This window comes from Bos indicus x Bos taurus, chromosome 7, assembly GCF_003369695.1.
Source record: "Bos indicus x Bos taurus breed Angus x Brahman F1 hybrid chromosome 7, Bos_hybrid_MaternalHap_v2.0, whole genome shotgun sequence".
NCBI lineage: Eukaryota > Metazoa > Chordata > Mammalia > Artiodactyla > Bovidae > Bos > Bos indicus x Bos taurus.
In genome coordinates, this window is record NC_040082.1 from 41,814,411 (window position 1) to 41,828,285 (window position 13,875).

Below are 13,875 nucleotides of genomic sequence, written 5' to 3' on the forward strand. Positions count from 1 at the left end.
TATAAATTTATTAAGCAGGAAAATAAAAGTACTATTTTAAAGCAGTCACAGATTTTACAAACACTACACTGTAATACAGTTTTGGCAGATGACTATAGGAGAAGGCCAAGAGATACATATCACATGCTGGGTGTGCAAAATGATGAAGCTCTTCACGCCCCCATTAACAGTCAGCGGCATCCAGGCAGCACCTGCCACATGCTCATTTGTATCTATAGAGGTTCAAGATCATGAAATTTCCTCTCATGTTCTTCTTGAGTGATAGCCACTTTCTTCATAAATTAATAAGGCAGCTCTGTGTGCTTTTATATGGGATATCTGTCTTTGAGAATTCTAGAATTCTAGAATAATTCAAGAATAATCCTAAACCTCATTCTTCTCAGCAATGATAGCAGTGATGTTAGCCTTAAAAACCAGGTTTGTTTAAATTTCCTGAAACAAGTGGATAGAGAGAAAAGGACTTAATGTAGAAATTAAGAGCAAGAACTTAGTGGTACAGAGTAGATCCTGAAGATGTCCTGCACATTTTGTTTGTCAGCACCTCTGGTCTTTGAATGCTCTTTCAAAGCCTTCTTTCTTTCCAGAATAGGGTATGTCAGCTTTTTAAAGAGCTTTAACGAATATATTTCTATATCTTTTTCAAGCACTGGAGAGTTAGTAACAAAAGCATATAGATGGATAACAATGTCATTAGATTTTAGGAAATCTATAAAGGTGATATTCAATTAACATTTGTTACTTGGTTGATGGAGGGAACAGAAGGTAAGACTAAATGTGCAGCAGAAAGTAATATTTGTGGACCCTATGACAAACTCTTAACAGAAATGATTTGAATACGTTATCTAGAATGATTGGCAAGTGGATAACAATTTCTTGACAATGAAAAGGAAAGTGAAAACTAGTCTGCCCAAAGGTTTTAGCTAATAAAGAGCTCCTCCAAATTATTATGGAAGACACTAAAAAATTATAGAAAGATGGGTAAAAGGGATATAAATTACTCTTAAATATATGAAAAGATGCTCATTCACTACAGTAATGTAAGTACAAATAAATTTTACTGAGACACCATTTTTAAGACTTGCAAAGATCAAAATATATGATAACACTGTTGGTGAGGTTTTTGAGAAAACAAGCATTTCACACATGACCCTGAAGAATGTTGACTAGTACAACTTCCTTGGAGATTAATTTGGTTATGTTCAGCAAAATAAGAGATGCAAATATCTTTTGACACAGCAATCCCATTTTTATAAATGTTTTCTATAGACCAGGGCTACTCAATCTTGGCATTATCATTTAATAACATTTTGGGCTGGATTATTCTTTCTGTGAGTTTGTTCTGTGTCTTGTAGGATACTTAGCATCCCTAGCTCCACTCACCAAAGCCAGCAGTGGCACTTCCTTCCCCAGGTATGACAACCAAAACTTTATCCAGACATTGCCAATGATGGGCAAAATCGCCCCTGGTTAAGAACCCCTATGTAGACATACTTATACATGTTGAGAGTGAGATACCTATGAGGTTATTCATTCCTCACTGTTTGTAATGACAAAACAAATGGAAAGGGACTAAAAGTCCATCAAGATGATTTTTTTATCTGTACAGAAAAATATTATGCAATCAAAGGGAAAAAAAGAACAAAGAAGCCCCTTGCATATAGTATAGATTGATCTTTAAGAAGTATTGCTAATCAACCAAAAGAAAAGCTAGGAGGCATATGTAGAGCCCACCAGGCTCCTCTGTCCATGGAATTCTCCAGGCAAGAATACTGAATTGGGTAGCCATTCCCTTCTCCAGAGAATCTTCCCAACCCAGGGATCAAATCTGGGTCTCCTGCATTGCAGGCAAATTCTTTATCATCTGAGCCACCAGGGAAGTCCAGGTAGAATATGCTACCATTGTATAAGAAGTGGGGGGGGAGGAAAGAAAGTTTATTTGTATTTACATATGTATACATAAAGTATCATTGTAGGACTTCCCTGGTGGCACAGTGGATAAGAATCTGCCTCCCAGCGTAGGGGACATGGGTTCAATCCTTGGTCCAGGAAGATTCCATATGCCGTGGACCACCTAATCCCACACACCACACTACTGGAGACCACACGCCACTCTACTGGAACCTGCACTCCAGAGCCTGGACTCCCCCACAAGAAGCCACCTCAATGAGAAATCTGTGCACTGCATCTAGAGAGCAACTACTGCTCGCCACAACTAGAGAAAGCCCATACAAAGCAATAAAGACCCAGTGCAGCCAAAAGTAAAGTATCATTGGAAGAACTGATAAGTTGATTCTGATGGTTGTTTTCAGGCAAGAAAGCAGTGTGGGATCAAACTACTAGAAATCACTGATCCCAAGGGAAGTTGTTGCTTTTGTTCTCATGGCCACTATTGTGACCTTGGGCAAATGGCTTCACTTCCCTGTGTCTTGATTGCTTCCTCTCTAAAACAGAACTTGGCTTTTATCTCCTTCAAAGAATTGTGAAGATAAACTAGAAAAATCCAGAGGAGCAAGTTCAGTCCTCTCCTTGTGGTTATTGTTGCAGGCTGCTGCTGTTGCTGCTGCTGTTGTGTGTCATTCATGCAGGTCTGCCAGGCTAACAGGAGCAGTCCTACTGGTCCCTGCTCAGGAACTCCATTAAACAGTGCTGGAAACTCACCAGTGAGTCCTTGTCCCAACTCTCCCTTCTCAGCCACCATAGCTTCTATTACACGACTTCTCAGACCCAAACAAGTCTACATCTAAGAATACCCATTGTGGAACTCTTAATCTAATTTTAATATTTGTCGCAGATGTCTGACCTAAGAAAAGATACTTAGCTTCTTCAAGCCTTTGTTTCATCTTCAATACAATGGGGATAAAAATTGGACCTACTGCACATGGTTATTGTGAATATTTCTAATATGATACATTTAAAGCACTTAATTTGGTGCCCTGGCAACTCAGCAAGGACTCATTAAATATTGGCTCATATTGTTCTGAATTTTACATTGGTTACATTTAAAATGATGGCCTTCTTTTTTAGGATGCATTCTTGGGTTCATGTTTGGATTTTGATAACAAGCCTTTTTATCAGTCATACAGTTATTAATCATCTCTTAGATGTATTACTTCCTGGAAAGATTTCCATATTTAACTAATCTCCATGTCTATTTGTGAATTCCTAATATCACTGGCAGTGAGATACAATCACATGGTTTCCACTTATTTTGAGCTGGAAGAGTCTTTAGAGATCATTCAGTCCAATTTTGTATGTTAGAGATGAGGCTTCAAGGTGAAATGACTTTCTCAACTAGCTTTTATCTTTTCATTTCTACTATTCAATTTACAGCCTTAGGAGACTGAAATCATAGAATTGGAAGCACCTAGGTGATATTTTCTGGTCAAGGGTAAGGCCAAGAGGGTAGGGACAGCCTACCTTGTTCTTGCTTCAACTAGAATACTTTCTCTTCTGCTTCATGTACATGAATGGGAATAGCACATATAATTCTGTACTAAAAGGGGGCTCCATGCTTAGAAAAGTTTTAAAACTTTGATCTAGTCCAATCCCTTGGCACTATGGGCAAGGTAACCAAATCCCAGATAGAAGAAGCACTTGAACAAAGTAACCCAGGTTAATCAGAACCGGATCCCCAGTAAGCTGCTGTGTTGTTGCTTTCTTACCTCATTCCACTTTTCTAGAATTCCAGAATTATGGTCTGCTTGAGAGTTTCAGTTCCTGAGGCCCTATCTAAAATTAGAGTTGACCTCTACAGAGCAGTCAAAAATGGCTTATGTGAAACGCCCCTGTATATCATTTGCTTCTTAATATAGACGCTTGATGATCTAACCGAGAGCTCATTCATGTAAACCTTTCAGACGCCCTAAGATCATCATCTAGGGAGACTAATATCTTGCACAGTAGGAGGTTTTGGCCACTCCTTCCTTCCTACTATGTAGGGAGTGGGTTCATCTACATATGGACTTACTTTAAATCAAATAAAGTTACCCATGCATAGAATATTATATTTCCCCCTCTCTCTCACTATAACATTCAAAACCTATAAAAATAGTATATTTGAAGATCATCACAACAGTGGGATTCTTTGGTTTTTATTAGTTTCTTCTTAGAAACATAATCTTCTCAAGTGGTACTGGTAACGATTGGTGGTCCCAAGCATTGCTTCAGTCTCTTTGGAAGATTATGTAACAATGAATGGTAGAGATCAGAAAAAGCTATCCTGTGATACATCCCATATAGCTCTATTGTAAGGAGGCATTTTAAAAATCAGACTGTTCTATATTAGGTATACTATTATTTTTAAGCATTTTTACTGCATCTGAGAACAACCTGAAAGTCACATAGCAGATGAAAGATAAGTTTGTCAATGTGTTCAGTACAGAAAATAGATAAGTATATCTCTGACATGAACAACTTGATTATTAAAAAAAAACAACACATATTTGAGAAAAATTATTACTTTGGAGTCCACGAATGGAAATGTATCTAAAAAGCATAATAGAAAAAGAAGAAAATGGAAGAATAAATATTTTCATGCATTATAACTACATGGAAACAGAACTCTTGGGCTTTCCAGCTAAACCTTTCTTCCAGACTGAGTCAGGAACAAAGCCCTCACATGTACAGTCTTGCCCTGTGCCCTATTTTTACTGCAGAAACTGATTAATGGATGCACCAGTCTCTGAACAGTCAGAATAGAATTTTATTTTAACCTGTGAGTATCTGCCTCTAAAACAAGAATTCTCTATCCAGTGGCTATCTCCATAAGACATCAACATCCCATCACACACAAAAATCAATTCTCAAAGAAACCCTGTTAATGCATACATCAAAACCTCACATCCTTCGCTTTGAGTGGCCTGAATTGCAAAGTACTTTGCTTTGGATTTTAACTTTTCTTTGCCTGACTTGGCCAGGCCCACATTTCTAGCTCCCAGATGCTCTTCTGAAATCACTGTGTTATGTGACCTTCATTCATTCCCTGGATATTTATTGAGCACCTACTACATGCTCAGCACATTGCTAGATGCTGGTGATACAGGGATGAGTGAGGCAGTCAGTCATGAAAGTGACCTTCCAGTGGATGTAGAGACAGAAAATAAACAAGACAGCACATCAATAAACCCAATCAAAAGTATAGATACTGAGGTATTAAAGTATCCATGGATTGTAAAAGAAAAGAAAAAAAGAAACAAGATTCTGGGAAAATATTTGAAGAGATGAAAAATAATAAAGAACCAATCCTACAAAAATCTTGAGTGTTCCAGACAGTGAGAGTAGCTAGTGCAATGACCCTGCCCTCAGTTCAGTTCAGTTCAGTTGCTCAGTCGTGTCCGACTCTTTGCCACCCCATGAATTGCAGCACGCCAGGCCTCCCTGTTCATCACCAACTCCCGGAGTTTACCCAAACTCATGTCCATTGAGTCGATGATGCCATCTAGCCATCTCATCCTCTGTCATCCCCTTCTCCTCCTGCCCCCAAGCCCTCCCAGCATCAGAGTCTTTTCCAATGAATCAACTCTTCGGATGACGTGGCCAAAGTACTGGAGTTTCAGCTTTAGCATCATTCCTTCCAATGAATACCCAGGACTGATCTCCTTTAGAATGGACTGGTTGGATCTCCTTGCAGTCTAAGCGACTCTCAAGAGTCTTCTCCAACACCACAGTTCAAAAGCATCAATTCTTCAGCACTCAGCTTTTTTCACAGTCCAACTCTCACATCCATACATGACGACTGGAAAAACCATAGCCTTGACTAGATGGACCTTTGTTGGCAAAGTAATGTCTCTGCTTTTGAATATGCTATCTAGGTTGGTCCTAACTTTCCTTCAAAGGAGTAAGCATCTTTCAATTTCATGGCTGCAATCACCATCTGCAGTAATTTTGGAGCCCAAAAAGATAAAGTCTGACACTGTTTGCACTGTTTCCCCATCTATTTGGCATGGAGTGATGGGACCAGATGCCATGATCTTTGCTTTCTGAATGTTGAGCTTTAAGCCAACTTTTTCACTCTCCTCAGGACCTAAAAGTGAGCACCCCCTTGAGTGTATCTCACCCTAGTCCTGCCTCAGTACAAAGGCCCTATCAGGAGGCATGGCTTGGGTGCTCAAGGTGTAGAAAGATGGCAGATATGATAGAAGCATGACGGATGAAGGGACCAGAAGAAATGAATCTCAGAGGCTGGTAGGGGCCATGGATGAAGAGTCTTGTAGGCCATGGTTGAGAATTAATTTAAATAATCTAAACAGTCACAGCGGGATTTAAAGCAGGGCACAGTACCTGATTTCTCATTTTAAAAGTCTATTCTAGGTGTGTGGATAGTACAGAGTCTTGAGTGTCAGTGGGAGCCGAGCCAGAAGGCAACTCAGTCACATAGGAATGAAGTGAAGAGAGACCATGAGTGGTGAATGTCTCAAGCAAAAATCATAGGGTAGCTCTGAGAATATTATCTACAAAAGGTTTAGCTGTAAAAGGGAAGGATGGAAGGGTAAGACAGGGTGGAGGCTGAAAGAGAGCAGTGTTGCTTGATTTTCCTAAAAGGAGGTGGGAGGGGTTACTGGCCCACCTGTTGGTTTTTACTTGTGTCTCTGACCCAAATCTTAAAACTCCAATCTCCTGAATCCTCCTCTTCATCTTTCAAGGCTAGGTCATGAACTGCTACCTTCAGGGAGTTCTGTTTATTTACCCCTGCACCCAGGAATTACCTGTTTGAAATCTTGAATCGCTAGTTTTGTTCTCAACTCTTTTGGTGCTGAGCCTTGTTCTGTTAAGGGACCGTGTGTATAACTTTAACCTCTGCAACTGTGTCTATACCTCATACCCTTCCTTCCTCCTTGGTTCCCACCTTCCTTTCTTTATTTCACAAATTTTGAACAAGTGAATAATATGTACTAGGCACTGTGGTAGACACTGGTGATGTCATCTTTAGCAAATTGGGCACCAGCCCTTGTAAAGCTTATAGTCTAATGGAGGGTAGGGTAGGGACATGACATTAGCACAATAATCACAATAATAAATAGGTAAGTATAATTTTGGCACTGAAAGAAAGGTGTTTGATGTTGTGGCAAAACATAAGAAGAGATGACCTAGGCTGGGGAAATGAAGGAAGGCTTCTTCAAGCAAGCGACATTGAAAATGGAGGTCTTAAAGTTGAAGAAAATTTCACGTGGTTGGCACTCAGTGAGAGAGGATCAAAGGAGCCTGAACTGGGATGGAGGAGACAGTGTGATAGATTCTCGTGTCCACTCTCAGGGTAAAGGGAGAACCACTGAAGGGACATGCCATCTTCTGATGAGGATCATCAGGACATGATCACAGTCCACAGTCACCACATGAAAAGCTTACCCTAGCTTCCTTGTGGGGAATGGAGTGATGGTGGGGAGGGTATAATGGGTTCAGGGATAGGGAACAGGGGTGCAGAGAGAAGGTATAGTGGGTGCATGGAGACCATTAGGAGGTGGCAACAATCCCAGGTGAGAGATGCTGGCAGCTTCCATAAAGAAGGTGACTCTAGAAAATGGAAAGAAATGGACAGATCCTAGAGGAACTTTCAGCACCAAAGTTTGGACACATGGTAGAAGCTCCCAGAAGTGGAAGAAGACAAAGATTTTTCCTGGACTGAATGTGGAAATGATAGAGCTCATCACATATTTCATTGCAGAAGATGTACGTGGTATGGTTGCTGATTTTCAAGACTGCCTTTACATGGAGGACTCTAGAGCAAGAAGGCATTACATACTTTGTAATAACCCAGTGGTGACCCCAATTGCCTAAGAGCAACAACTGTTCATAGTGATAAGAACTGTTCATCAGGAAGCTGTGTTGCCTCTGGAGACATAAGGGAGTTATTTAAATTCTCTTTGCCTCAGTTATATGCTCTGTTAATTGGGGTAATGGTAGTTCCTAACTTACAAAGTAGGTATAAGGATTAGGTTAAATAATTCATTTAGCATAGTGACTGACAATAGTAAATAGTAAGTATTAGTTGCTGTTATTATTAAAATAATTATGAGACTCATCTCACTTAAAAAAATTCAGGAGTGATCATTTTATAACAGGTAAATAATATTAAAGGGGGTCACACAGCATTAAGCAACCTTTGCAAAGCCACGCAGCTCTTAAGTGGTAAAGCTGCTCTTTGACCCAAATCTGACACCAGGAGCCGTGATTTTGACCACTGTGCAATACTGCTGCCAGAAGCAAGGAAAGTGGACACTCTCCCCACCTGCCATCTTTAATTTAGGAAGGATGCATGTTACAAAGATGTTTTTGCCACTAGATCAGTAGGCTAAAGGGAAGTATCCTTGAGGAGTAGTCAGCCTATCCACACACTGACTAGAATGGGGATTTTGACTATTTTTCCTGTCTTATGTAAATGGTAATGGCTCCTGTGCCACGGTAACCACGGCAAACTTGATTCCTAAGGTACAGTGAGTCACTGAAATAGGGAAACCTTTCCTTTCCTCCCAAGGGCCTTTCAGAATATCAAGATGGTCCTATTTGTACCAAGCTTACAGCATACTTTTCTCATGAAATACTCAACACTGGTTGAAGTAGGTAGTGCCGGGGTCATTACTTTATAAATAAGAAACAGAGACTTAAAGAGGTTAAATGTGTTGCCTGAGATCCCACATATAGAAAGTGAAAGAAGCACCATTTGAACCCACGACTAGCTGACTATTCTAGCCTCACCATTCTGTGACACTTGTCTCCTATCTGTGTTACCCCTCCTATCCTGTGCTTACTCAGAGTGCCTGAAGCCCACCATTTCTCTCTTTTACCCTTAAAAAGGATCTGATATCAGCCCTGTGCAACTAAGCACATTGTTCAGGTAGCTACCTCCCAGGAGTTTATTTTTATTTTAGCCTGCCTGTGATGTGCTGGAGCCTGCTTGTGTTGGCCTATGAGAGCCGAATGCTAAATTTTCAGGAATTCTGTGAGCTGGTAGACTTTACATTAGTAGTTTGAAATTGATCTTGATGGGAGTATTTACACTACAGAAATTGGCAAACACTACAAACAAAGTCTCTCCCATATTCTCTACTGCCGCTGCCATTACAATGAATGTTTGGCATTTAGCAGGTGGACCCTCATTTTTCCTTGTCCTCTGTTAAAGAGTGTCCAACAACAGGGACCACTTTGCTAAGACATTGGCAGGCACAGGGGAGTGTCTGAAATCACGGCTGCCAGCAAGCCACCACCTGCCAACTCTCTGCTTCTTTTTGGCCCCCTACTCCAGCATGACGAAGGGGCTTCCTGGCCCCACTGAAAACACTTGCACATCTCAATATGGTAAACAGGCAGATGATAAAAGATCTAAATCCATGTTAAAACAAAATGCTCAATCAGGCTGTAGTATAATGACCATGGGATGGCAATTTGAAGTTAGGAAAAAATATATTTATTTTGCAGAACTACAGTATTCATTCCTGAATATGTGGAAGAATTGTTTTCATATGTCATAAATCCACAGAATTTTAGAGCTGCAGTGAACAGAATTTTATAAATAAGAAAAAAGAAAAAGAAGCTGAGACCCAGAGAGGGGAAATGTTGGCCCCAAATCATATATCTCATGATGCATGTATATCTTGCCCCACACATGTATTTAGTCATGGAAGAGAGGAAACCCAGAACCCTGATATTAGCCTGACTTTGAAGAATCCTTAATACTTCCCTTGATTTGAAATGATTATGTTATGCCACCCTTCATTCTCCTTCACAGATATAATGATGATACAAATAGTAGCTAAATTTTATTAAGTGTTTACTAGGTGACAGGACTTATGCTCAGTTCTTTATATATTAAGTTGAACTATATGAAATTGCCAATATATGACCTTTTTCTTGGATCTACCAAAATGGTAATTTTCAGATAGGTCTATTTAAATACATCCTCTCTTAATTTTTACCATTTTCCCCCCATGAAGTGAATATTATTATAACACCCATTTTACAAATGGCAGAACTGAGTTTTCATTTTAAAAAATAAATTAAAAAAATGCTTAAAACCATTTCTTCCCACAGGTGTAATACTATTATCATTTATGGGCAATGAACAATGCACTCCTGTGTGCAAATTGATGGCTCTAAGCAATGGAATGTCACATAGAGAAAAAATAATAATAACTAATATATCTTGTCTTTTTCAGTAACTTTGAAAAATTTTATAATTAGTAAATTCCTATAATATTTAAAGAAATGCTTTTTAAAATGTTATTTATGAATATAAAGCATAAGCATTAGAAAATAAGAAATTTGATCTTTGTGAAACATATATCTGCTGTATCCTACATGGAAATGTTAAAAACTATAGCTCAGGGCTCCCCAGGATGAATTAATTGTCCTAGAATTTTCATAATGCTCAAATGAAGAGACTGAGTTATTTTTACAACCTTGTCTACATGCAAATTTTAACCAACAAAATTCTGAATCAAGATTATTTTTTGTAGGACTAACTGCAAATACCATTGTACAGAACTCACAACCAAACAGTTCACAAGCAATAATTATGCTCAGAAACAATCAGTAGTAACTACATGAGATGATACTGTGTTGAATGTTGAATCGGGGAAACAAATTGGTAAAAACTACAAAATGAACTTTGAAAAACTATTTAAATGTAAATGAAAACTCTTTAAACATGAAACAAGAGCTTCCAATATCCCATTCACAATTGGAAAAAAATTGACCGAGGTCATATGATTAATCAGCTCTAAATGATGAATCCTCCAGGTTGAAAACCTGGCTGTTGGCCCTCTGTTAATTTAGTCAAAGAATACCTATTGAATACCTACTAAAGAGGCCTTGCACATAAGTAATTCCATATTCTTCCTGACTGGTGGATTATTATCAGTAAGAATCTACTTAAGACATGCATGTCTTTTCACTTCTAAAAAACAGGCAGTATTATTTCGCCAGCAGCTTAGAAGTTAAGGCATTTGTAGGCTCCATACCTGGCCTGGCTTCTTTCAAGACCCCATATCATTGAACACTTCAAATCCCGGCTCTCAAAAGACCCAAACTCATGCCTACACCTACTAAGTTCGGTCCTGCCAAGAATCAGAGTGCCTTTGTCTCTAAGTGACCGTCAAGCACCTAATGTTGTTTTTGCTACCTCCCTGATAACAGAAAAATAATACAGTGATATAGCAAGAAGGCAAACATGCTTCAAAAAATTGCTGAGGTGGGCTGTACAAGTGCTACTTCATAGAAACAAAGGATTTTAAAGAAGAAAGGAATGTTGTAGGTGGTGTTTCCAGTCCTTTCATTTTATCAAGAAAGAACTTGACGCAGAGACATTTGCTGAGGCTAACTCACCTAGAGAAAAGTGGAGTTTGGTCCCCTGATGCCTCTTCCAGTGCTTTTTGTACCAAACTGCATTGTTATGGTTATTTGTGTTGCTCTTATTATTACTGATGTTATGATATATAAGAATATCTTTAGAAATATAAAGACTGACTTAGCTAAGCAGCTGTAATCTTCTGGTAAGAACTGCTGGTCTGTACCGCATTATATTTTGTGTGTGATAACCCTAGTCTCCTGGGAAGTTCTCCAAGGGATGAAGAGGTTTACCACTGGGCTTTGTAAATTTTAGACAATTAAATGCCCAGAGACTATTATTCCAAATGTTAGGTGAGTGATGACATTGAGACAAATAAAATTGAATCCATAAAAATGTTGAACGGGACCCATCACTTAACCATTTCATTTGCCAAATAAAATAAAATTTAAAAGTTAAACTTAACCTTATAGAGGAAAGACAAGCTAATGAGCAATAAACTTATTCTTTTACTGAAATCACCTAATATAATTACCCTTTCTTGACTACTCTCCACATTCTCTCCCAGTTACTCTTACTATATTTTTTAGGTTGTTATAATAAGCACATCTGTATTTTCCATGTTCTTATTTTATTCTATGTATATCTTCATGATTCAGCCCAATCTAACTATAAAATGTTATTTTAAAAATAGACAAATAGACTGATCACATACCCCATGACGATCTTCAAAGTATGCCAGGCTGGTTTTGGTTAAAACAAAGAATCGGACTTTAAAGTTTGAAGGAGAAGTTCTTCTCTTTTGTTGGGATTTCTTGATGAGCTGCTCTTCCAGGAGGATAAAGTTGTTCATGATCCAATTCTTGAAAAGTGATGCACCTTGCGCATCACCCCTCAGCACAACCAGAGGAAACAGCTTCAGGGCAAGGAATGCGATGGGGAGGCAGTTGATCTTCAGAGAGCTGTTCAAAGGCAACTTGCCTCCAATATTATCTCTCTATCAACGTTCAGTCAACATTGCGGAGCTTCTCTTCTGATGTCAAAGCCCATAACCACATCCTTTCGAAATTCACAAAACTATGAGGCATATGTAAAAATTATGCATACCTTTTGCTGTATGGTTTAAAAATGTTTGAAAAACCTTAGACTCAAAATGATATGACTGATTAGAGTTGAATCTTTATAGTTTCTGGTTTAGCTCATCTAACAGTTAAGCTCCATAGCACAAGGGGTAGGAACATGTGCTTTGGAGTCGAGGAACATGGGTTGTATATTAGTTTTCTGTTGGCTTTTAAAATTACAACAAGTTTAGTGGTTCGTGAATTTATTGTTCTGTGGGTCATAAATGCAAAATGGGTCTCACTGAGCTAAAATCAAGATGTCAGCAGGGTGTGATCCTGTCTGGAAGATCTCAGGTAGAATCTGTTTCCTTGCCTTTCCCAGCTTTAGAACCACCCACATTCCTTTACCCTCTTCCTCCATCTTCAAAGCCTATAACAACAGTCAGTTGCTCTAATTTCATACAATTGTAACCTCTTCTTCTACCTTCCTCTTGCATATTTAAGGATCTTTAAGATTACATTGCGTTTGTGTGGATAATCTAAAATAATCTCCCAATTTTAAGATCTGTTTATTAGTAACCTTAATCCCACATTGCACCTTAATTCCCCCTTTGTCATATAAACTAACATAGGCACAGGTTCTAGGGATATCTTTACCTATCAGAGGTTGACTTCTGGCTCCACCAGCTTACTAACTGTGAGACTACAGGCAATTACTTGAGGGTTCTGAGCCTCAGTTTTTTTTTACCTGTGAAGGGGAGTAATGGTGCTCCTACATGTGGGGCTGCTCTCTGGCTTCCTTGCCAGTCTCATCTCATACCTTGCTCACATATTTTCACTTTGGCCCTTATGCATGCTTCTCAGGCTGCTTTGAATATCTGCTCCCGTTGCCTGAGAACATCTCCTCTCCCCTGTTTTGCCTGCTTTAAGTTATACTACTAGTTTCAGCCTACACTTCCTGTCACTTCCTCAGGGAAGCCTTCCTGGCTTTACTAAGTCATTTCCACCAATTATATGCATAAGACACCTTATGACATATCCTTTATGACAGCTGTCATTGTACTTTTTGGAGGGTGATTTTTGGATTAGTGTTTGTCTTCCCCACTAGTCTCAGGTCAGTTCAGTTCAGTCGCTCAGTTGTGTCCAACTGTTTGCAACCCCATGGACTGCAGCACGCCAGGCCTCCCTGTCCATCACCAGCTCCCAGAGTTTACCCAAGCTCATGTCCATTGAATCGGTGATGCCATCCAACCATTTCATCCTCTGTAGCCCCCTTCTCCTCCTGCCCCCAATGTTTCCCAGCATCAGGGTCTTTTCCAATGAGTCAGCTCTTTGCATCAGGTGGCCAAAGTATTGGAGTTCCAGCTTCAATATCAGTCTAGAAGCTCCCTAATGGTAAGGATGGTGTGTGGTTTTGCTCACCATTATATATTTAGCAACTATTGTGGTGCCTGGCATATTAAAAGGATGTTTAGAAAAATGGTGAATGAGTAATCAGCAAACTGCGTTGGACAATTATGAGAGACAATGGGCATA

The 13,875-nt window shown here is 39.3% G+C and overlaps 1 protein-coding gene across 1 annotated transcript in view; it reads right to left on the bottom strand.

Annotated features, from left to right (window-relative positions):
- ITK (IL2 inducible T cell kinase) overlaps nt 1-12,259 on the bottom strand; it is a 62,344-nt gene extending 50,085 nt beyond the window's left edge. The window contains exon 1 of the mRNA XM_027545826.1: nt 11,994-12,259. Within this exon, the coding sequence (XP_027401627.1) occupies nt 11,994-12,131 (138 nt within the window). The 5' untranslated portion in view covers nt 12,132-12,259. The remainder of the gene's footprint in view (nt 1-11,993) is intronic.
- Nucleotides 12,260-13,875: the final 1,616 nt, after the last annotated feature.